The 25008-nt window shown below is 39.7% G+C and overlaps 3 protein-coding genes and 1 long non-coding RNA gene across 6 annotated transcripts; 3 read left to right on the top strand and 1 right to left on the bottom strand.

Moving 5' to 3' along the window:
- Positions 1 to 4388, bottom strand: LOC116311717 (very long-chain acyl-CoA synthetase-like). The gene is made up of 10 exons (XM_039608487.1): positions 3923 to 4388; positions 3409 to 3618; positions 3139 to 3297; positions 2801 to 2925; positions 2446 to 2640; positions 1489 to 1579; positions 1215 to 1413; positions 839 to 936; positions 463 to 593; positions 1 to 373 (listed from the first exon to the last, which is right to left on the bottom strand). Exons 1-10 carry the CDS (start codon positions 4386 to 4388, stop codon positions 200 to 202), a joined length of 1848 nt encoding a protein of 615 aa, XP_039464421.1. The 3' UTR covers positions 1 to 199.
- LOC116311716 (very long-chain acyl-CoA synthetase-like) lies at positions 3974 to 7095 on the top strand. Of its 3 annotated transcripts, none has more exons than XM_039608655.1 (5): positions 3974 to 4100; positions 5763 to 5961; positions 6240 to 6337; positions 6579 to 6709; positions 6799 to 7095. In XM_039608655.1, the coding sequence occupies exons 2-5, from the start codon at positions 5879 to 5881 to the stop codon at positions 6970 to 6972; spliced, it is 486 nt and encodes a 161-aa protein (XP_039464589.1). In that variant the 5' UTR covers positions 3974 to 4100; positions 5763 to 5878; the 3' UTR covers positions 6973 to 7095. The 3 variants fall into 3 exon arrangements, with proteins under 3 accessions (XP_039464589.1, XP_039464584.1, XP_039464577.1); XM_039608650.1 differs by lacking the exon at positions 3974 to 4100 and adding an exon at positions 4392 to 4570; XM_039608643.1 differs by lacking the exon at positions 3974 to 4100 and adding an exon at positions 5567 to 5687.
- An 8334-nt stretch (positions 7096 to 15429) lies between these two features.
- On the top strand, positions 15430 to 16100 carry LOC120438291. Its single transcript, XR_005611785.1, has 3 exons — positions 15430 to 15721; positions 15832 to 15897; positions 15988 to 16100. It is a non-coding gene; the product is annotated as an uncharacterized LOC120438291 (long non-coding RNA).
- A 15-nt stretch (positions 16101 to 16115) lies between these two features.
- On the top strand, positions 16116 to 22593 carry LOC116321368 (ubiquitin carboxyl-terminal hydrolase 29-like). Its single transcript, XM_039608537.1, has 18 exons — positions 16116 to 16132; positions 16226 to 16312; positions 18250 to 18341; positions 18539 to 18594; positions 18901 to 19003; positions 19113 to 19196; positions 19313 to 19368; positions 19523 to 19660; positions 19784 to 19840; positions 19941 to 20072; positions 20165 to 20288; positions 20377 to 20528; positions 20634 to 20733; positions 20874 to 20950; positions 21126 to 21234; positions 21334 to 21391; positions 21568 to 21725; positions 21812 to 22593. Exons 2-18 carry the CDS (start codon positions 16282 to 16284, stop codon positions 21815 to 21817), a joined length of 1533 nt encoding a protein of 510 aa, XP_039464471.1. The 5' UTR covers positions 16116 to 16132; positions 16226 to 16281; the 3' UTR covers positions 21818 to 22593.
- The last annotated feature ends 2415 nt before the right edge of the window (positions 22594 to 25008 follow it).

The following is a 25008-nucleotide window of genomic DNA, read 5'->3' as shown; positions in this document are numbered from 1 at the left end:
TAACAGTGTCAGCGATATGGGATTTACTCATATAAAAATCATTTTAAAAAAAAAGTATTTTGGACCAAAATGAGTTGAAATATTAAAAAAATGAAATGCATGCCATTGTATGTTTGTATATCCACAATATAAAGGTTGTTTGTCATAAATCAACACTAATCTTTTTGAGACTGACAATAAATATCAGCACTGAACTCATTTAAAGCCTGAGTCTTCCTTCTGCAATGCAGTTGAATATCTCCTGAGTCATGGGTATGTAGCCCTTATTGTCTTCCAGGTAAAACAGAGGATCCTTGATGAGAGCAGGGTTAAAACCTTCCTCTGCCAGCTTCACCTTCATCTGCTTAAAGGTGCTAGTCACTACCAATGCATCCTGCCAGAGAATAATGAAATGGTTACTGGATTATTGCTAAAATATATGCAGATAATTCTTAATGTGATCATTCTTTGAACTTTATTTACCTGTATGCGAACGAAGCGTGGTCTCGCGTAGCTGGGCAAGTAGTTTTTGACATGCTGATAAAAAGCTTTGCCATCAAAGTCCATATTTTCTTTTAGTTTCAGTGCTGCCATTCCAATTCTTCCCTCATGTCCTATTCAGTGAAGGTCAAAGTAAAAAGAAGAAAAAAACCCTCAGATTCCTGACATTAATCCCAAAATTCAGAGTTTTTCCTCAGTATGTCAGAAATATGCGATTAATCTCAGAATTCCAAGAAAAAAAATCAGAATTCTGAATTTTTTCTTAGAATTCTGGAAAAAAATATTCATAATATTTATGAGACATACATCACAATAATCTTGGTTAATTGAAAATTATTGCTTTTAGTATCATTATTACCTGGCACCTTCACACCATAAACATTAGCCTCTTCAATAAAGTCAACTGTGAGCAGGTGGTCAGCCACCTCTGTGGTTGCCACATTTTCTCCTTTCCACCTGTAACAGATATAATACCACAGTGTCCGTAATTCTGAAATGATATATCCCAAACTGAGGGTTTTACTGTTTTTCTACATCTTCTTCTGCTGTAGAAACCTTTCTATAGCTTTCTAGCTATAGAAACACTAGCTTCACAGACAGTGTTACATCTCTATGTCAGTTTTTAGAGCAGAATAAAGTGTTTCATGTCTGCTTTAAGACAAAAACACTCTCTGGTACTCCTTGTCCTGACCTTTCACCCGGATTGTCAAATTCATTTAATATGTTTCACAGACCTGAAAGTGTCTCCAATGCGGTCTTGAAAGAAGATGAATCCCTCGTCGTCAATCTTTACAAGGTCGCCACTGTTAAAGTACATGTCGCCCTTCTCGAACACATCTCTTAGCTTCTTCTTGTCTGTCTGCTGCTTATCCTTGGCATAGCCACTGAAGGGTGTTCTTTTTCCAATCTTTGCCACAAGCAGACCAGTTTCTCCTGCGAGTAAAAGTAACAGTATACGTTTAAGTAGTAGCTTAAAAGTCAAGACGGCACCTTAAGAGACAGGCTCACCTCTTGGGACTTCAATACAAAATCCTCTAGAGTCTCTGACTGGCTCCTCTTTTTCTGTGTCAAACCTTATGAGGGCATATTTGCATGCCATCTGAAACAGTTTACAGATAAGAACATTGAAGAGAAAAAGGAGTTAGTCATATCATTTGCATATACTATATAGGCTGTATACACCAGCAAACGTTTGAAAAAAAAGAAAAAAGAAAAAAGGAAACCCACTGCAGTCGTGTGAAAAAGAAAATTCACCCACTCTTCACTTCAAAGATTTTATGCATCAAGACCAAATAAAATATATGAATCTGCTTTGGAATAGGTTTTACAATCAAGTAAATACAACGTCAGACAAGTAACAACACACAACATGTTACATTGTCGTTATCTTTTTAACAAAGATTCAGCTAAAATGCAGAAGCAGTGTGTGGAAGAAGGAATTAGCAGACAAGCAGACATTTCTGCAGTTTGCTGGTCTGGAGCATTTAAGTGTTGTGTTAACAGGATGCCAAGGAGGAAAGACATCAGCAGTGATCTTATAGAAGCAATTTTGGCTGCGCATCAGTCTGGGAAGGGTTACAAGGCAACTTCCCAAAAATCTGAAATCCATCATTCTGCAGTAAGAAGATTATTCACAAGTGGCAAAAATTCAAAACAGTTCTCAATCTTCCCAGGAGTGGACGTTTAAGTAAAATCACCTCAAGCTTAGACTTAATGTTTAGAGCAAAAAAAAAAAAAAAAGTTGGAATGGCCAAGTCAAAATCCAGACCTGAACCTCACTGAAATGCTGTGGTTGGACCCAACAGATCGATGCATAAATGAATGCTCCCAAACCTCAACAACCTCGAATGATGTTATAAAAAAGAGTGGACTAATTATCTTTTTTTTTCCAATTATGTAACTTTAGAATTGAAAGAGGGTGTGCTTTCTTTTTCACATGGCTGTATCTCCCCATCAACATCTTACTTTGTAGAGAAAATGTTCTCTGCCAACAGCTCCAATTTTCCCACCGTAGTTGATAAAGCCAACATTCCCTTCAGTTGCTCCGTAGCATTCACGGATACAAATGTTCCCAAATCGCTCCAGGAACTCAACCCAGGTGTCTTCCCTTATTCCGTTTCCTATGGCCAGTCGGACCTTATGATCCTTGTCATTGTCTCTCTAAAAGAAGGCCAAAGGAGAGGTGAGAACATAAACAATGACCATAAGAAACAATGCACCTCACTGAAGCAGGTTGGTAGAACTCATTAAAACAGTTTGAGCTTCTAACACATATCCCAAGATTGTCATTACTAAATTATGACCTTAAACTTGTGTTTACCTTCGGTGTGTTGCAGAGGTAGCGCATAACCTCGCCTATGTACTGGATGACAGTCACATTGTACTTTCTACAGTCGTTCCAAAAGTTGGAGGCAGAGAACTTGCTTCTCAAAACAACAGTGGTGCCTAAAAATGGAAAGATACAGAGTTCAGCAAATATGCCGCTTCATGCTAAGAGTTCAGTGTTGTAAACTCTGCAAGGTGAACTTTAGGACTTCAAAGTGCAAACAACAGAATCGGGTGTAGTTTGAGGTCATGCGTATGTTGGTTTAACCTGCAATAAATCCAGGGGAAATCTTGATTTGTGGCTTTATTTTTAGGAAATGTTTCATGTATTACCTCTTTCTATAGCTCCACAAAGTCCCATAAGAAAGCCAGCAGTGTGGTACAGAGGCAGATATATGTAGACAATATCGTCTGAGCGCACACCAGCAAATGTCAGGGCAAAAGCTGGCATCCAAACCCTCTCGTGGTTAATCACAGCTGCTTTTGGAAGCCCTGTAAGAGCAGATGTAGTACAGTTTTATTGTCATCCTTTTACTCAACCTCTGCATGATAATTATATGAACACAGATTAGAAGTCAAGGCCAGATAAGCCTTTGAGGTTACCTGTGGTTCCTGATGTGTAGATGTACACGGCAGGACTCTTGATGTTAATGCTGGCCCTGAGCTGACGGGACAGGGGCTCGTCTGACTCCATCTGAATTTTGTCAGAGAGGCTTTCGATGCCGTCCACATGACAGTGCTCACGGAGGATAAACACACGGATACCCTGCTGCTTCAAAGTGGGCAGCACCTCCTCTATTGCTCCTTGAAGGTCTGAGAGAGAAGGAGGTAAAAAGAAAAGAGGTGCTGATCAGTCATTACAGGGTTACGTAAATGTGTGTTTAATAAACAGACTATCATAAGTTTTGATGGTGAAATTAACAAGATTTACCCATGCAACTTTAGCACTGTCCAACCCTCCCAGTTAAAAAAATAGTCAGAGATACAAACAGATACTTCTAAATTAATTAGACAATATGATCACGTGATATCAAAAACTGAAAGATATTCAGCACGTTTAAAGTTAAGTTCATTAAAACCAACGCCAAAAGCTTACTGCAGTATTTACACAGCTTACCAGCGCCAGCGATCAGGACTTTGGCTTCACAGCAGGAGAAACAGTGCAGCAGGGATTTGGATCTTATGTTGACGTTGAGGAAGGACGCTGTGCATCCCAGCTTGGACAGTGCGAGCCAGATCCATACAAACCACGGCTCGTTGCCCAAGAAGAGGGCTACTGTGTCCCCTTCCTTGAGGTGGGCATGCGTTAACAGAGCCCTGGCCACTTTGTTGCTTTCTCTGTCGGCTTGGCTGTAGGTGTAGGAGCTTTCCTCGTAAACTATGAACTTCTTATGCGGATGCTCCGCCACTTTGTCCAGAAAACAATCTAAAATACTGTAAAACTTTTTCTTGATTCTGCTCAAGAGTATACCGACATAAATGGTAAGACATGTGTAATTTAAATCTTTCAAAAAATAAGGATTCCGGAAGTAAATCATTAAAGGCAAGACTGCCAACGCGGTGCACAAAATATATGCAAGCATTTTTGTTTTTTTTTTAAAAAAAAGACGAATATGTCAGACCTGCTGCTGGATCCATACAACCACCTTTCAACGGACTCCAGCTGTTGGATCATTTCAGTTTACGCCTCCTGAACTTTGAACGAGTTTCAGAGTTCGAGGGGTTAAAATGGACCGACATAACCCCCCATTGCCTGCTGAGATTTGTGAGTCTCTTTCTTACGTTTTTCCTTCTTTTTTTCTTCTTTTTTTGGCTGGGGAGGTGTCACATGAACTCGATGTAGCAGTAATAAAGTATTAAAAACAACAGAGGAATAGAATTTTTAAATACATTTTTTTTTTTAATGTATATATATATATATTGTCCCATAATATTATTCAACTTGTTAATTGTAGTTAACAACACGGCCATATTCAGGAATGCAGGGACCCAGGGTAATACATTTTCAACCTCATCCCAGCACCCCTAATAGACACGCTGCTCCACCGTGTGGACGTCACCCTTTGTCTCTCTTAAGGCCGTTTTTATGGAAAAAAAGAAAATTCTTGATTAAGTTGCAGTAAGCTGCGATACCAGCAGAGGGCGATATTCTATTTCGAGCCAACACGAAAATAGTCGTTGGAAGACGTTTAAAGAGGGATGGCTAACACATTTACATGTCATTACATAGATTTGTGACATTTAGCGTGTTTTGAGTCTATATTTTATGTGTTGTCTTATATAGTTAGCGTAGGGGTCACCAAACTTTTTGAAACTAAGAGCTACTTCAAGGGCGAACAGTTTGATACACACTTCTGACATAACAAATTTGCTCAATTTACTTTTAACTATTTGTTATCATTAATAATTAATTATATTCATGTATGTAGAGACACTAAATGTGTTAATGATTTGTCACAATAATTATAAACAATGTTTTAACAAGGTAGGGAACAGATAAATATCAATATGCAACAGTTTATTTCTATAAATGTCACGGTTTGGCAGGGTAAACCGTGGGGGTGTGGGGAAAGGAGGACCCAGGCGCGGTGCTCTGTGTATCAGCAGTGCGTTTATTTACAGCAGGGGTCCCCAATCTCAGTCCACGAGGGCCGGTGTCCCTGCAGGTTTTAGATGTGTCCTTGATCCATCACAGCCGATTTAAATGGATAAATTACCTCCTCAACATGTCTTGAAGTTCTCCAGAGGCCTGGTAATGAGCTAATCATGTGATTCAGGTGTGCTGGCCCAGGGTGGGATCTAAAACCTGCAGGGACACCGGCCCTCGTGGACTGAGATTGGGGACCCCTGCTCTAGAGGATTTTGTATTGAAGTCCCAAGAGGTGAGCCTGTCTCTTAAGGTGCCGTCTTGACTTTTAAGCTACTACTTAAACGTATACTGTTACTTTTACTCGCAGGAGAAACTGGTCTGCTTGTGGCAAAGATTGGAAAAAGAACACCCTTCAGTGGCTATGCCAAGGATAAGCAGCAGACAGACAAGAAGAAGCTAAGAGATGTGTTCGAGAAGGGCGACATGTACTTTAACAGTGGCGACCTTGTAAAGATTGACGACGAGGGATTCATCTTCTTTCAAGACCGCATTGGAGACACTTTCAGGTCTGTGAAACATATTAAATGAATTTGACAATCCGGGTGAAAGGTCAGGACAAGGAGTACCAGAGAGTGTTTTTTGTCTTAAAGCAGACATGAAACACTTTATTCTGCTCTAAAAAACTGACATAGATGTAACACTGTCTGTGAAGCTAGTGTTTCTATAGCTAGAAAGCTATAGAAAGGTTTCTACAGCAGAAGAAGATGTAGAAAAACAGTAAAACCCTCAGTTTGGGATATATCATTTCAGAATTACGGACACTGTGGTATTATATCTGTTACAGGTGGAAAGGAGAAAATGTGGCAACCACAGAGGTGGCTGACCACCTGCTCACAGTTGACTTTATTGAAGAGGCTAATGTTTATGGTGTGAAGGTGCCAGGTAATAATGATACTAAAAGCAATAATTTTCAATTAACCAAGATTATTGTGATGTATGTCTCATAAATATTATGAATATTTTTTCCAGAATTCTAAGAAAAATTCAGAATTCTGATTTTTTCTTGGAATTCTGAGATTAATCGCATATTTCTGACATACTGAGGAAAAACTCTGAATTTTGGGATTAATGTCAGGAATCTGAGGGTTTTTTTCTTCTTTTTACTTTGACCTTCACTGAATAGGACATGAGGGAAGAATTGGAATGGCAGCACTGAAACTAAAAGAAAATATGGACTTTGATGGCAAAGCTTTTTATCAGCATGTCAAAAACTACTTGCCCAGCTACGCGAGACCACGCTTCGTTCGCATACAGGTAAATAAAGTTCAAAGAATGATCACATTAAGAATTATCTGCATATATTTTAGCAATAATCCAGTAACCATTTCATTATTCTCTGGCAGGATGCATTGGTAGTGACTAGCACCTTTAAGCAGATGAAGGCGAAGCTGGCAGAGGAAGGTTTTAACCCTGCTCTCATCAAGGATCCTCTGTTTTACCTGGAAGACAATAAGGGCTACATACCCATGACTCAGGAGATATTCAACTGCATTGCAGAAGGAAGACTCAGGCTTTAAATGAGTTCAGTGCTGATATTTTATTGTCAGTCTCAAAAAGATTAGTGTTGATTTATGACAAACAACCTTTATATTGTGGATATACAAACATACAATGGCATGCATTTCATTTTTTAATATTTCAACTCATTTTGGTCCAAAATACTTTTTTAAAAAAAATGATTTTTATATGAGTAAATCCCATATCGCTGACACTGTTATTTGGAGATTATCAGTTTGTCAAGAGGTGACTGTGTTGGTTGACTGTGTGCTGAAGCAAACTGCTTATCAATCAATAGGTGAATTATTGTGTGGATGTGAGGTACATTTTGTGCTGGTTTTGGGCTCATCAGAGGAGTTTAGGAGCAGTGGAAGATTCCAGTGGCGTAGGAGGGGGGGCTGTGTTTGTTACAGCAGAGGAAGACATACAGTTCAGATAGAGATAGTGTCTGTCTCCCGAATCCAAACTGGAAGCTGGTTCCACAGAAGAGGGGCCTGAAAACTGAAGGCTCTCCCTCCCATTCTACTTTTAAATACTCTAGGAACAGCAAGTAGGCCTGCAGAGCGAGAGCGAAGTGCTCTAATAGGGTGATATGGTACTACAAGGTCATTAAGATAAGATGGGGCCTGATTATTTAAGACCTTGTATGTGAATTAGTGTGTGGATGTGACGTACATTTTGTGCTGGTTTTGGGCTCATCAGAGGAGTTTAGGAGCAGTGGAAGTTTCCAGTGGCGTAGGAGGGGGGCCTGTGTTTGTTACAGCAGAGGAAGACATACAGTTCACTCTTCTGCAGGTGGAGGGTAAGTGCTTTTGAGCTGCTGGAGAAACCTTCAGAGGGCAGCAGAGCTGGTGCCGACCACACTGCACCCACTGGTTACAGAAGCTGGGAATATATGAAAGTATTGTTGCAAAATATGAGAAGTTGTAGAATAAAAAGGAACAATATGTAGAAAAAATGTGAACGTGTACTTTGAAATTTCCATCTGTAAATATTTTTCTCTACACACTACACACGTAGTTACAGAAAAAAATATTCACAAATGTCTTGACTGATACTTTTGCAACACTGTTTGCGAGGAATGTGTTGCAAAACTCGTACTTGTAACTGAAGGGTGGTCGAGGTTATACGGGGTTGGGGGCGGAGGGACCGGGAGTGGAGGTCAGCCAATGAGAAGGCAGAAGACAAAGAGGCCTCATTCTCTGCTCTGCCACGCTGGATTTACAACCACAGAGGTGAGGAAATCAACATACACAGAAGTCCCTCATTACTTATTAGCAGCAGCAGCAGCAAAAACTGGAGTAAAGATGATTTTAGCTCAGTGTAATGGTGCTAACTAAGTAGTTTAAATAAATACCAGTATAAATAAGCTGATCAGTGTTCTGCTCTGACATTAGTGTTTGTGCAGATTTTTTGACAGACATTCAGACCACATTCCAGAAGTGTCTTTAGAATGTCACCATCATCACCTTTCAAGTGCATTTGGGATTTAAAGGAAACTTAACTCACTCTAACAATAACAAAAACTTCGCACTGAGTCATTATGTGAAGTATACAAGTAAAATCAGAACATCTGTCCTCTTTAACTCATAATGAGAATTGAAACGGAAAGAAAAAAATAGATATGTGTATCATTCACAATTCTTCCACTTATGTTGTATTACAAGTCATATCTGCTTAATCCTTTGACATCTGGATGTGTCCTTTAAGTCAGTGGCTCTCAAACTAGGGTCCCTGGACCCTCGTGGGTCCGTGAGCCATAAAGGAGTCTGCAAAAACTCTTAGTGGCACCACGGATGTACTGACATGTAAATACATATGCATCATCAAGGGTTGAGCTAATTAGCACAATGGAAAAATATTTAAGTCGTTCCACTTGATCAAGAAATGCAAAAGCCAAATGACAGTGACAGTTACCTGGAGTTTGGGTTTATCGAGAATGACGGTGGAAAACCAAAATGTGTTGTGTGTCTTCAAGTGCTAGCAAATGAAGCAATGAAGCCAGCAAAGTGGCATCTAATTACAAAACACCTAGAGTTTTATCAGCATGAAGTTTACAAGGGGCTCCTTGGGAAAATTTTACCCAGTGTAAAATTCCCTGGTCCCAAAAAGCTTGAGAACCCCTCCTTTAAGTTATTGAGTCATCTCTCAGTCCATGAAAAACAAAACTGTAATGTCTTCAGCAAAAGTTAAGAGAATATCTCTAAATAGTCCTTCAAATAACAATATAGAAGCTGGCAATAAAATAAAATAAAATAAAACATTGTGTATAAATATAGAGCTGTATATGAAATATGTCTGTGAGTTCTTCAAAGTAGTCCAAATACTCAGTGGTCCGAAAGTACACTTAGATGCTGCTTGCTCTTCTCAGTGGCACCGGCAGGACTCGAAAGGAAAAGTCTCCACATTAACAGAAGGATGAATAAGAACGACTTAAAGGCTACCACCTGCAAAAAATGTCATTGCAAGAGCAACACACACAATGATACCACATGTAGACATAAATACAAATAAGATGGCTTGAGGTAGGTTGCAGATGAGAGCGGCAACGGATCCAAAGCAGAAGTGTCGGATTATGTCTTCAGGATCAAGGGCGCAGATATTGAAGTCCAGCAGCAGCAGTCAGCATACAGCATTAAGGCAAAAGGCTTGCTGGTGGGCACCGGGGCTACCTCACACATCGATAACGACATGGCCAAGTTCAAGAGCTTTGACGACACGTTCAAACCTGAGACACACTGGAGCTGGGAGATGGTACCCAGTGCAGAGGCATTGTCCAACAGAGAGGGGATGCAGAGATGTTGCTGATTGATGATACAGGCCTGAAAGATGCGCTGTTTATTCCATCATACCCCCAAGACATTTTCTCAGTAAAGTCAGCCCCTACATTAGCAACAGTCACCTTTAAACAAGGGCAGGACATGTTGACCCACAAAGACCAAACATTCAAACATTCATGTGTATGGCAAATTATACTATTTGCAAACTGAAGTTGAGGGTAATGATAAATGTAACGCTTGTCATGACGTACAGGCATGGCATGAGATATTAAGTCATTGCAACTATGAAGATAAACTAAGATTTCAGAGTGTTAACGGTATGCAAATTACATGAAAAACTGATAGACCTGACCAGGAATGTGAAGTGTGTATCCAGGTAAAATCACAAACCCGGAACAGAAATCCCAGAGCAAAGGTTCCTTCACAGATGGTACACACAGATTTAGCAGGTCTGATGGCCACTAAATCTATTGATGGGTACAAGTATGTGCAGTCATTCACTGATGATTATTCAAACTCAGTGTTTGTGTATTTCCTGAAGACAAAAACGGATACACTGCAAACAACAGAGAAATTTCTAGCAGATGTTGCCCCATATGGCAATGAAAAATGCATCAGATCGGACAATGGCACAGAGTTCACCTGCAGAGATTTCCAAACCCCGCTAAGGAAAAATGACATTAAGCATGAGACATCAGCCCATCAAAACGGTACAGCCGCGAGGGGGTCGTGTACTCTTTTTGAAATGGGCAAGTGCACGCTAATTGAGAGTCAGCTACCAAAATGCCTGTGGAACTATTCCTATCCAAACAGCAGCTGTAACACAGAACAGATGCTTTAATTAACAGTTATGGATTTATCAAAAAGAAGTATCCTGCTAGGGAGAGAAGAAAACCTAGTCATCTAAATGACTTTGTAACTGACAACAGTGGTAGCAACAAGATCCATGCACTACCTTAGACTACTGCTACAGGGCAGTGTGCGCTGTCCCACACACATTTAGAATCATCTAACTCAAAGAACTGGATCATCACCAGCAGCTAACTTAACAAGCACAAGATTTCTGTTACAGAAAGCAGCGCAGGACTGTTACTCAATCAAATGGATATGAAGACAGCATGTTTACACGCTCCCATCGACTGTGAAATCTACATTCATCAGCCAGAAGGTTATGAAGAGGGGTAAGGTTTAGTGTGTAGATTAGAAAAATCCTTGTATGAGTTAATCTGGTTGTAACTGGAAGAGGATTTTGCATTATTTCCTAACTAAGAACAGTTTCAAGTAAAACCCAGCAGACCAGTGTGTTTATACGAAGGAGACAGAACATAGTTATGATCATCTGGGTGGGCGACCTGATAATTGCAGCTGGCAATAAAAAGGTAATGAAGGATGTGAAAGAAATGTTTTCAGCCAGATTTAAGATGAAGGACTTGGGTAGAGTTAAGCATTTTCTGGGTATTGATTTCACTCATTCTGATGGATGTGTAACAGTGTCACAAGAAACATTTGCCAACAAGATACTGATGAGGTTTAACATGCAGAACTGTAAACCCAGAGAAACTCCCTGTGATCAGAGGTTGTGCTACACAGAAGGTGCTACTAAGATGGATGATGTGAGGATGTATAGAGAGGCTGCAGACAGTCTTACCTCAAATCAGTTACCCATCCAGACCTGGGTTTTGTGGTAAGCAAGTTATCACAACATTTCCATGAGCCAGCAGAGGAACTGTAGGTAACTGTGAAGCATGTGTTGAGATATCTCAGCGGGTCCAAGGATAAGAACTTATTTTTGGGACGAACAACAATGAAATTTTAGGTATAGTAGCCTACAGTGATCCTGACTGGGCAGGTAACACCACTGACAGACACAGTACTACAGGTTACTGTGTAAGCCTATGTAAGAACAGTTTTCTAGTTTCATGGACGACAAAGAAACAGCTCACTGTGGCGCTCTCTACCCGTGAAGCAGAATATATATCTCTGGCTTCTACGATGCAAGAGTGTATATATTTAGAGCAGCCTTTGAAAGGTATAGATGACTACAAATACACACAAACAGTAGTGTACGAGGACAAGGGAACGATTGCTTTAGCTAAAAACCCTGTGAATCGACAGAGGTGCAAACATGTGGACATTAAATATCATTTTGTAAGGTCCAATGTAAATGGAGGAAAAATGTGTTTGTTATATTGCACTACTGAAGAAATGGTTGCACATGTTATGACCAAACCTGTTTCTAAGCTAAAACTTGGAAAGTTTGCAGACATTATGTTTGGTGCTTGAAAAGAAAAAAAGGACAAAGGGAAAAGTGGAAGTTTACTGTACAATTTTTTAAAATTCAATTCAATTCAGTTCAATTCAATTCAATTCAATTCAATTCAATTTTATTTATATAGCGCCAAATCACAACAACAGTCGCCTCAAGGCGCTTTATCTTGTAAGGTAGACCCTACAATAATACATACAGAGAAAAACCCAACAATCATATGACCCCCTATGAGCAAGCACTTTGGCGAACGTGGGAAGGAAAAACTCCCTTTTAACAGGAAGAAACCTCCGGCAGAACCAGGCTCAGGGAGGGGCGGGGCCATCTGCTGCGACTGTTTGGGGTGAGAGAAGGAAGACAGAAGACATGCTGTGGAAGAGAGACAGAGATTATCAACAAGTACGATTCAATGCAGAGAGGTCTATTAGCACATAGTGAGTGAAAAAGGTGACTGAAAAGGAAAAAAATGCATCATGGGAGTCCCCCAGCAGCCTATGTCTATTACAGCATAACTAAGGGAGGATTCAGGGTCACCTGGTCCAGCCCTAACTATATGCTTTAGCAAAAAGGAAAGTTTTAAGCCTAATCTTAAAAGTAGAGATAGTGTCTGTCTCTCTTCTTTAGACTCCAGTACCTGAGTACAAGAGTGGGTTTTGAGATTTTCATTGTGTGTACTCAAGTTGTGGACTGCATTATTGTTAACAGAGACGCAGAATTTTAGTTGTCACCACAAGGGGGCACAGTTTCGCTGTGAAGGCACGCCGCTGACCGTGTGAGCCACAGGTGTCGCAGTGTTTTAGACGTGTCCTTGATCCAACATAGCTGATACAAATGGCTAAATGACCTCCTCAACATGTCTTGCAGTTCTCCAGAGGCCTGGTAATGAACTAATCATGTGATTCGGGTGTGTTGACCCAGGGTGAGATCTAAAACCTGCAGGACACCTGCCCTCGAAGCCATGAGTTGGACACCCGTGGTGTGAGCGGTCAGCCGTGAAGAGAGGATGTAATGTGTGTTAGTGTGTAATAAAGATATTTTTGCCCTGGTTGTCATTTTCCTTCGAGTTGATCGCTGTTGATGCTGCGCTGCTCAACATCAGCGATATCCTAATAGCCTACTTTAAGGTAATTGTTGTGCATATTGCATAGAACTTTATACATTAGATGTCAGATAACTAAATAATTCTGGTTAAATCATTCCGTCAGTGAGACACTAAGTTTCCACATATCAGGCACCAAAACATCTGAAGTGGTGGACAGAACCAAAGAGCGTGGATGTAATTGTCAGGTGTATTGCCTTGACAGTGTGAGCAGTTGTTAGAAGATGTAAAACTCACCCTGAACATCCATTGACATTTACAGTGCAATCAATGTAGTGTTTTGTATTGTATTAATTTTAGATTGGGATTTCTAATCAATATAAAGGTTTTAAGCATATTTGAGACCAGATGTTTTGGTCTAAGCTGACTGATAGATCCGCTTCCCATTTTGCAATAGGAAGGATATTGACTCATCTATTTTAGAGAGTGTCCTATGTATTTTAGACAGTAATTTGGGGATTTTGATATTAAGGAATTGTAACACACTTGGTGGTGTTTGTAATTCGACTTGATTAGGTTTAAATTTCTTTTTACTTTAGATTTTATTTGTTGATATTCTGAAAATCTATTCTTTTAGACCACATACTTTATAACGAATCTGTTAAACGGAATTAAGTTAAAGAATTTGGCAACACCTTTAAGGTATTTCTGAAAATTATGATATAAATGTTTAGAGTGGATCTTCTTTAGTAATTAAAATTCAGAAACAACACAGCGTTATAAAGTCTCCTATGTTTGTTTTTAGTATCTGTGGCAGTACTATTCAATGAAAAAGATAAACCCTCTATTAATTAATAGTTTGTTTTTTCTCTTCAACAGGTCCAGTGATGGTGGAAGATGGTTTAATATAAAAAAAAAAAAAGACCAAGAAAGGAACCTGTTTTGTGCAAACAAAGTTTTTCTATGACATGTGCTTTAAGTTGTGGCAAATCTTTCTTTAAAGTGTGAATAGAAAGTGTAAATAAAATAAAAAATAAAATAAAAATAAATGTCTACGAGTGTGTACCGTGTGTAGTGTAGTAACAAAATCCAGTGTTGGTTTGAAGTAACTAGGTCATATGAGACATAAGCTATTAATACCTGAGAATGACCCCTGAATGCCCTAATGTAAACTTGTTGTTACGAGTAACGAGGTGAATAACATTAAAGAAAAAAAAATTCAGGCGAAATACAGGCCTATGTTTAAAGAATATAATTCCTCGGTTTTTAAATTATTACTACTTCATCAAATTCCCATGACTCCTCCCCAGTAAAGAAAAGAGGAAAGAGGGAGAGAAAGTTAAGGAGGAATAAACGGAAATGATCCAACAGGTGCCGGTATGGCGTTATTTCAGTGCCACTATTCTGAGCGCACGTAAAAAAAAAATTGAGCGCACGTAAAAACAGATTGCAGGTGCAAGTGTTGCATTTTGAGGAGAAATTTATTTTGAGCGTACAAAAGCTGAATTTGAGTGAACAAAATTCATTGCTGCGTGCAAAAAATGTATTTCAGTGTTTGCGCTTATCCATATACACACACAGTCCGGTTGTTCAGTGATGACGTGACGAATCCTACTTCCGGGCCTAAAGTAGTCTGCGTTTAATATGGCTTTTGTGTTGTTAACATGTTTAATGTTTTGTATTTTCTTCTATTTAATCTCAAAAAGGTCCTAAAACAGTCAGTGATCACTGTTGACCTCCCTCGGCTTTTATTACTGCTAATCATTTATTTAAGCTCAGTTTTTAAAACCTTACGATGTAACTACAGCACAGCCCATGCAGCAGTATATGAATGACTAACCTCGTATTGTGGATGGATTATCTCACTTGTTCTCCTGGCTGAAGTTTAGTCCTTTTACAGCATCCTGCCATGCGATTACATTTGTTCCTGACCACCGAGAACACTCACGTTAACTTTTATCGAGTGGAAAAAAAGTTAGCTTGTTTATGTTATGCTAACATAGCTGTGTCGCTAGCGGTCACGTAGCACATCATTATATACCAGCTAGCCAAACTTCAGTAACCCTACAAACGTCACTGCTGTTTAGTTTTCTGTCTTCATTTATATGTTGAAGTTATAGCAGAGCTGTACGTTTGAATTTTTTTCCAAAACCCGCAGTCAGGACATGCTATATTGTATTTAGATAGAAGCTAGCGAGCTAACTTCCTGCTAACTTCTAACGCCGTTAAATGTCATAAATTCCATTTTCATGGATGCCTGGATGTTAAACTCAATTGTTACACCTGGTAGAGCAGAACACTGATCATTTTATTAAAGATGAAAGACTTTAGACAGTTTTTCAACTCTCAGTAATGCCACAGTGATCGTTTGATATATGGACCTGCAGCGGAGTTTAGGCCCAGACACGGCCAGTGACGTCAGACTGAACAACCGGAAACTGTTATCCGGTTAATAATGTTTGATATGATATGAAAACTCCAGAGAGAGAATATTTGTTTGGTGTCTTGTCGTGCTTGCTATGCATCCCTGACTCTTTTCTTCTTTCTACATCAAGTAAGGAATGTAGTGAAAGTTCCCAAGAGGTTAAAAACACCACTGAAAAAATGCCATCAGACCTGAGTTGGGACACTTGGATTATGGAGCTTCTGGACCAAGAGAATGAATGGGAGCATGTGTTTAACAGGTAAGAGAAAAACGTCCCCCAAAATGTTTAAACTTAAAATGTCATGCATACATGCACATCCAGTGCTCAGCGTCTAATTGTGTGTTTGTGTTTTTACCTTTTTGCAATAGCGTAGTGAAACATTTGGGCGGTGGAAAAATAATGGAAAATAAAATTCAGACTACAGACTGCTTCAGGTGAGTACAGGTGGTGCACAAGGACGTTCTCAACCTGGAGAAAATTAATTTTTTTACACTGATACTGTAAACTTTGTGTTTGTGTGTCAGGTTTCCATACATCGGAAACAGCTGCTGCATCTGTAATTCTGTCCATCCTGAGGAGAGTCCACACTCTACAACAGATCCTTGGCTCACCTATAATGACACACAGGTGCTCCACACAACTGCCTACATCCTGTTTTACAAGAGAAACGTAAGAAGACACAGCGTCTCATCCTGTAGTGAGAGAATGGCACGCCAGCTGCAGCCTAATCCAATCTCTTTTGTTTTTTTTTTCGGTGCCCAGACACCCTTCAGTTTCATCATATCATCCCTAACAACAGCTGTAGAGTTGGATGGAGGATGAAGACAGCAGAGAGAGCAAAAGAAACAGGTAAAAGCGGACAGGTAGTCAGAGTTAACAAAAACTTTTAAAGCCAGTGTAGCTTCTGTTTTGAGCACATTTATTGATGACAATTTTACATAAATAAGCAGTGTGTTATACTGTTATCAGATGTGGAGTCTCACTAACCACTTTAATAGTAACTTGTGTCCCAAATACTGTTTATTTGTCTTAGTTACAGATAGTGAAATAAAATGGAAAATGATTGTTTCATAATTGTATACTCAGCTTGGTCAAGACAATAACTCGAGAACGAGGGGCGTAGGATTTTGAATTGATACCATTGGTGCATCTACTAAAGTTCTGGGGTCAGTTTGAATATCAGTGACCTTGACCTCAAGTTCAAAGGTCAAGTTTTCTGAAAATCTTGTGAATGCTACAACTCAGTGACAAGAAGGAAGTCACCTAGGTTGTTTAAATTTGTACCATAGGTGCATTTACTAGGAGGCTGAAGGGTTGCACTGGGGGCCATCTGTAGAGGTGTAGAGTCAACAACCTGTCTCTGAATGTGGACAAAACAAAAGAAATTGTTGACTTCAGGAGAGCACAGAGAGATCACTGCCCACTTAACATCAATGGATCCCCTGTGGAGATTGTCAAGAGCACCAAATTCCTTGGTGTCCACCTGGCGGAGAACCTCTCCTGCTCCCTCAACACCAGCTCCATAACCAAGAAGGCCCAGCAGCGTCTCTACTTCATGCAGAAGCTGAGGAAAGCCCATCTCCCACCATCCATTCTCACCACCTTTTACAGTGGGACTAACGAGAGCATCCTAAACAGCTGCATCACTGTCTGGTATGGTAACTGCAGCGTATTGGATTGCAGTACCCTACAACGGATAGTGAGAGTAGCTGAGAAGATCATTGGAGCTCCTCTCCCCTCCTTATTGCACCCGCTCCATCCACCAAGCCACCAGCTTGGTGGAGGACCCCACACACCCTTCACTCTTCACCCTGCTGCCTTCTGGAAAGAGGTCCCAGAGCATCCGGGCCCTCACTACCAGACTACGGAAAAGTTTTTTCCCACAAGCCGTCAGACTCCTGAACACTCAGTGACTGAACTGGCACACGCACACCTTCACACACGTCACTACCAAGCACTTATCTGCAGTATCTCACACTCATATACACACACACACACACACACACACACACACACACACACACAGACACCAAGTTACTTTTGCACAATACTCAGCATTTTGCACATTTCCATTGTCTTGTGTCTGTATCGTCCTGTGCTGTCTAGTGTTGCACTGTTTTGTCTTGTTTATTTTTGCAATTTATGCACACTGCACTTTATGTAGTCCTGGGTTTGTCCAGGGCGATCGTGGCTCAAGAGTTGGGAGTTCGCCTTGTAATCGGAAGGTTACCGGTTCGAGCCCCGGCTCGGACAGTCTCGGTCGTTGTGTCCTTGGGCAAGACACTTCACCCGTTGCCTACTGGTGGTGGTCAGAGGGCCCGGTGGCGCCAGTGTCCGGCAGCCTCGCCTCTGTCAGTGCGCCCCAGGGTGGCTGTGGCTACAACGTAGCTTGCCATCACCAGTGTATGAATGTGTGTGTGAATGGGTGAATGACTGGATATGTAAAGCGCTTTGGGGTCCTTAGGGACAATAAAAGCGCTATATAAATACAGGCCATTTACCATTTACCATTTACCATTATATGTCATATGTAGCACCAGGGTCTCGGAGGAACGCTGTCTCATTTCACTCTGTACAGTACCACTGCACGTGGTTAAAATGTCAATAAAAGCCACTTGAATTGACTTGACCTGTATTTTGTAGGGGTTGCTTAGAGACGAGTACAATACAGTTCAAATGAGCATACATTCCAAAATATGCAAATTAGCCCCATACATCATAATGATGATGTTTGCTGTTCAGGGTATGAACATGCTGAAAGTTTATAAATACACAACCTTTGACAGCTTGCTTTCAGTTGAACTTTTGCAAAGCTGAGAAGATTTTCACTGCGATCACATTAAGTCCAAAGATGTTTAAACTTCTTTTTCACAGAAAGGTAAGATTGAAGAGACTTGCAGCACATTTCTCTAAATATTTTCTTACAGTAAATAAGCATTTTTGAAACTTTTAATGGAGCTTCATGGATGATTTCTGTAAAAACTGAATTTTGAACCAAATGAAGGATTTTGTATTTTCATACCATATACTTTGTTTTATGCCATTACTGATGTTGGTTTTCTTGTTTCTAAACAGAAATCACACAAACAAAACGTGGCAGAGAAGGAAATTCCTTCTACGTCTCATCAGAGGTAAAGAAATGCACGACTCTTTAATGCTGCTGGAGATATTTATAGCAGTGGTTTAGTTGGAGCTGTTTTATTTCCCTTTTGTTGGTGTTTTTCTTCCACCTTGTGTATTTACATTTTTTTTACTACTTCTAGTCTTGTCTATTATTTATATTGATTCAGAGATTAGTGTTTGAAAATGTGTAAATGTCTAAAATACATGATTTTGTTCCATTACATTTATTCATTTTTATTTGCAATCTCCAGCATGTACTCCTTGTTAAAAATTTCCACTTTGAAAAATAACATTTACACTTTTGTCCTCATCAGCATCCCGGATGCTTCTGTTGCTGCCACACCAACTAACCCTGAAAATGGTAAAAAGAAGAAGAAGAAGAAGAGAAAATGGAGACACTTCTTCTGCTGTTCCTCGGTTTGCTTTTACACAAAACATATGAAATGCACATTCTCTTTAAAATGTACTTGTTAGTTTTAAGTGACTTTACTTTTTGAATGACATTATGTTTGTTCGTCGTCTGCAGCAAACTGACAGCGATTCAGAGGCAGAGACCACCACTGTAAAGACACAAAAAAAGTCTCGCTGGTCTCTTTTTAAATTCTGGAAGGTATGTTTTATGGAAAGAGTCACTGTCATCAAGCATTTACTCATCACAGTTAAATGAGAGCAATTAAGAGCAATGAAGCACACGGCTATGTCCTGTACTTTGGTTTCTTTCTACAGAGAAAAAGGCAGGTTGCTTCTGAAACGACAGGGGAACCTGATAAAATGAGTGACAGGTGAGGGAAACTTTAATCTTCTCACTTTAAAGCTAAATTCTTTATATAAATAAGCATTAGATAGTCGAATGCTGTTCTCCAGAGAGAGAATGTTTGTTTGGTGTCTTGTTGTGTTGCGATGCATCCCTGACTCTTTTCTTCTTTCTACATCCAGCAGCACAGGTAAGGAATGTGGTGAAAGTTCCCATCAGGTAAAAAACACCACTGAAAAGATCCCAGCAGACCTGAGTTGGGACACTTTGATTATGGAGCTTCTGGACCAAGAGAGTGGATGGGAGCATGTGTTTAACAGGTAAGAGAAAAACGTCCTCCAAAATGTTTAAACTTCAAAGCTCATGCATACATGCACATACACTGCTCAGCGTCTTGACATCTTTCCGAATTGTTTGTTTGTGTTTTTACCTTTTTGGAGCAGTGGAGTCTGCGGTGGAAAAACAATAGAAAATCAAATTGAGACTACAGACTGCTTCGGGTGAGTACACGTGGTGCACAAAGACCAAAGCTCACTTTGTCAAAATGGAGAAAATGAATTATTTTAAACTGATACTGTAAACTTTGTGCGTGTGTGTCAGGTTTCCAAACATCGGAAACACGTGCTACATGAACTCCTGCCTGCAGAGCCTCCTCAACATTGAGGACTTCATTAGAGACATCAGCCGTCAGGAGGTTTTGTGGAGCGCAGTCCCAGAAGCTCAGCTCTTAAGGTGCGCTACGTCAACCTTCTACTTTCTTCAAAAACCTGAAGAACAAAGAGATCTAACAGCAGAAATGTCTGTTTACCCTTTCCCTTCTACAGAAGGCTCACTGACATCAGGGACTGTCACGAGTCAACAGATTATGGCCTTAAAGATCACCACCTGAGATCTTTTAAGAAGGCATTCAGCAATCAAGCTCCTGAATACACAGGCAGCGCACAGAAAGTGCGTCAGCTATTTGGACATTTCATTTTTTGCTTTACCTTCTGATTTTGATGTTCTGTTTTAAATCTCCTCTGTGCTTTTCTTTCAGGATGCTCATGAATTCCTAACATTGTTCCTCAATGAGGTCAAAAGGCTCTCACCTCACCTGAAGAGGAACGCAGCTCTCCTGGGCCAAAGTTATACCTGCCCAGTAGAAGACCATCACGTTTTCAAAATGGAAAACATGAGGACATGCAAGGGGTAAGCCTGTCTTTCAGAAACACAGGGCTGATTGCAATATCTTCATATACCTCGTTTCCACCTACCTGATCTTTACTTTAACTATGTTACTCCTTAAATGTGTAGCTGCGGTCACCAATCATCACAGCAAGAGGAATTCACCAGCTTGTCTCTTGACCTGGTTCCAGAGGGGTCTGTTGAGGACATGTTAGAGACATACTTGAAGGTAAGATTGCAAATTCCAATAGAGTTGTAGTATCACCGATCTTAACACACCTTTTTTGTTAGTGTTTGTGTGTATGTGTGTGTGCATATGTTGTGATTTCTTTCTACCATAAAGCCTGTTTTCTCTGTGCTGTTGTTCAGGAACAAGAAATAGAATTTCGCTGTGATTGTGGAGGGACGACCTCAGAACTGAAGTCGTCTTTTGATACACTGCCAAGGTGAGTAAGGTCACATCAGAATTGATCGACTGACCAAGTTTCCAAACTGTGGCGCATCAAACATCAGAGTTTTTCGAGACAATACTTGAGCAGTCATTTTCTCCCATCTCCTGTTTGTGTTTGACACTCATTCTTCTTATTTTGTACCTTGTTTGTTTTTCTTTCTTTTTGCCAGAGTTCTCATCTTGCACCTGAAGAGGTTTGGCTTTACACAAACCTACAAGATTCAGAAGGTGGATGACCCCGTCAGGCTGCAGAGGGACTTGGTGGTGCCATCCAATCAGGTAAAAACAGACTGCAGAACATCTCAGAGAATCAGCTTAATTATCGCACTGATGTGAGACTTTATGAAACTAACACTCTTTTGATTTGTTCCTTCTCAGGGTGGTGGCTGTTACAGTCTTGTCAGCATCATCAGTCATTATGGAGGCACAGAATCAGGTAAAACAACTGACTTGTTACAAGCAGAAAATGATTTAACAGAATTTGCTACTTTTCAGTGAAGGACTCGCACACAAAAGCTTTTGATGTTCTGAGAAGCACTAAGTCAAAATCACTGTTTGCTTGAATCAGTCGACTTCCAGAAGTTTGATTCATTTGTCTTAATGTGATTTCAGGACACTACATCTGTAATTCTGTCCATCCTGAGGAGAGTCCATACTCTACATCAGATAATTGGCTCACCTATAATGACGCACAGGTGCTCCACACAACTGGATCTGCAGCTTGTGAAGAACAGCAGAACTCGGCCTACATCCTGTTTTACAAGAGAAACGTAAGAAGACACAGCATCTCATCCTGTAGTGAGAGAATTTTTAAATGTCCTATTACCTTGTTAACCAGTTTTGTCTTCATTGTCAGTTCTGAAGCAGGATATGGAAGGAAGTTAAGGTCATCATCATGCTGAGAAGGAACAACAGTCGTCCCAGCCCACCATCGCAGACTGCAGGTAAGTATTGGCCTTAGGAGGAAGGGTCCTCCCAGAGAGCCTGGTTCCTCCCAAGATTTCTTCCTCCAGGAGGGAGTTTTTTCTTGCCACCGTCGCCCCACATTCACTGGTCTCATCAGCAGAGACATTTTTAACCTCCTAAGACCTGAACTCTTTCATGGCATGCATTTTTAATTTCTCTGTGCCATTTGGGTTGATTGGGACCTGATGACTGCTTCTCAAAACATGAGATCCACATATGAGGACATTCATTTTAAATTTCGATTGAACAGTGGCAGTGTAATGTCCTCCTAAATGGATATCAGGTCTTTGAAATGGATCCCATTAAGAAGAAGGCTAAAGAGAGGATGGTGAAATCAACCAGCAGCGTCATTCATCAGTCAATCAGATAATTTGTTTCAATGAGGTTTTAAATCTATGAGTTATGTTTGAGTTATCTGAATTTTTTGTATTTTGGTCTAAACAACCCAAAATGTGATGTCCACATATGTGGACACCAGGTCCTAGGAGGTTAAAAGAAACTCTACTAGTAGTGCACCACTACTAGAGACAGTCCTTTTGTGGACCAGTGTTTGGCTTGCTCTCTGGGAACAACAAAAAATTAAACAAATAAATTAATAATAAAATCAGTGCTGTCAGTGTTAATCTCGTTAAAATGAGATTAACACTGACAGCACTAAATAAAATAAAATAAAATAAAATAAAATAAAATAAAGAAAACATTTTTTTTGTTTCTTTTTTTAAATTTTGTTTTATTAAAATCAAAATAACTAATAAAAAAATAATAAAAGTATTCAGCTGTGTTTTGTGAAATTTGTAATGAGTCTTAGTTAAGTTGATGTCACAGAAGTTTCTGAATCAACCGTTTAGATTGTTCAACAAACCGATTTACTCAGGTAAAGATGGTAAGCTGGAGCACTGGCACCCTTCAAGTTCAGTTGAAGTTTTCAGACAAATATTCCCTCGATCAGTTGCAGCTTCTGCTGTTAAATAAATTATTTAGCTGCAAATGTTTAGCTGCAAGTAGCAAAGTCCAGAAGTGACAACATTTCCACTGCACTCTCTCCAGAAATGGTATATAAAATTTTGGCCAAATTAGACATTTATCCTTGGATCATTGACAACCCTATAGGTTGAAAATCTTTAATTGTTCCTTTGATAACATTTTAACAAGTTACTGTCTCCTGCTGCATGTTTCCTGTTTTGGCTGAACTTCATCAGCTCAAAAAACACACTGTGCTGTGGTTTACTAAATGAACTCATGTACAGGACACACTGAAAGCAGGTTTACAACGTTTAATTAACAAAGTCAAGATCAGTTAACAACAGCTGAACTAAAGACTTTCTTTTTCTCATCGATAAAGTGAGGTCCATTCCAATGCGCTCAAATGGGACCTCCATTAATGGTGAGGGGCATAAAGGCGCTTTTTGAATGACTAGCTGGTTCACCAGCTGACACCACTGGACGCACACCATCGGCGCACATCCAAACATGCAAAAAATGCAAGATGGCGGTGCACACAGATGCATCTGTGCGCACCGCACACAGAGCAAGTTTCTTTGTGCGGCTGAGCATTTCTTAAAGGTTCATCAGGTCTTCTTGGTGTCCCTGTGAATACACTGTAAAAAAAAAAAAAACTGTCAAATTTACGGTAAAATACCTTCAGCTGTGGTTGCCAGGAATATACCGTGAAAAAAATGTGGGATCTGTAAAAGACAATACGGTATACTGGTTTTGTAACCCTAAATTTTAAGGTAGACAACGTATTATTTTACCAAAATCATGATAGAAAAAAAACAAATATATTTGTCAATTATACAGCAATTTAATGTAAAAATGCAACTTTCCATAGCTTTTACGGATATTTGCAGTAAAAAAAGTTATAATATAATAATATTTACAGTAATTTGTTGTTAATTTAACAGTAATAGGATAGACCCTATTATTGTAAATAACTGTAAAATAACAGAAATATGTTAAACCTTATTAAAACCTTTGACAGTAAAAAACACAGTGAAATTGTATAACAAATTACAGCATTTTATTTTGACCAGATACATTTTACGGTAAATTCCTGGCAACCACAGCTGCCGGTATTTTACCGCTAAAAATACAGTACAATATGAGGAACATAAATGGTTTACCGTACATTTTACATTTGCAACCGCTAAATATAGAAAAATCTAAAGATGTTCATATATAACCAAGGTAGTGAATATTACTGATAAACAATGAGAAAATTTGACATACCATTTGAAAACAGACTAAACATATCATTTTCTCTATTCCTACAAAACAGCATAGATCTTGAGAATACAGCATGTGTCCATATATATGGCTGGTAATCCATGGAGGAATGAATAAACATGAAACAAAATATGCCCCTGACCTATCAACAGTAATGAGTCACTGGGTGGTGACGGAAAGGTGAAGGAAAGGACTCAGTGGAGTTTCTAATGCGCATGGTGTCGAAGATACAAGCTCTGCAGGAGTACTTCAATGTCCATCAGGAGTTCACTTTGGACTGGCAGGATCCCCTCTGCAGCAAAAAATGGACAAAGTTTGATCAGTGCTTGAGCAAAATGCACAGAAATGAACAAAACGTGCTGCCAAAAACAGATCTAATGATAAATGATTTCTTAAGTTCTTAAAGGATAGCTATTGTCAAAATGCAACCTGGGCTGTTTTTTTTTTTTTTAACTGTAAACGAGACAAACATATATCTAAAAGCATAATTACGACAAACGAGCCGTTTTTGAGATTGACCGTGATTTTGTTTTGTGGTCAATAGCCAGTGAATGGGAATACTAGGGGGCTGGGGCATAAATTTGAGCGCATCAAAATCGATACAGTAAAAAAAAAAAAAACAGCCCAGGTTGCGTTTTGGCAATAGTTATCCTTTAAATCTACTTATGTAAAAGTGATACATACAGGGAGTGCAGAATTATTAGGCAAATGAGTATTTTGTCCACATCATCCTCTTCATGCATGTTGTCTTACTCCAAGCTGTATAGGCTCGAAAGCCTACTACCAATTAAGCATATTAGGTGATGTGCATCTCTGTAATGAGAAGGGTGTGGTCTAATGACATCAACACCCTATATCAGG

The sequence above is a fragment of the Oreochromis aureus genome, linkage group 1, assembly GCF_013358895.1.
Source record: "Oreochromis aureus strain Israel breed Guangdong linkage group 1, ZZ_aureus, whole genome shotgun sequence".
In the NCBI taxonomy this organism is placed as follows: domain Eukaryota; kingdom Metazoa; phylum Chordata; class Actinopteri; order Cichliformes; family Cichlidae; genus Oreochromis; species Oreochromis aureus.
The sequence above is the reverse complement of the archived record's forward strand: the minus strand, read 5'-3'. Positions and strand labels throughout refer to the sequence as shown.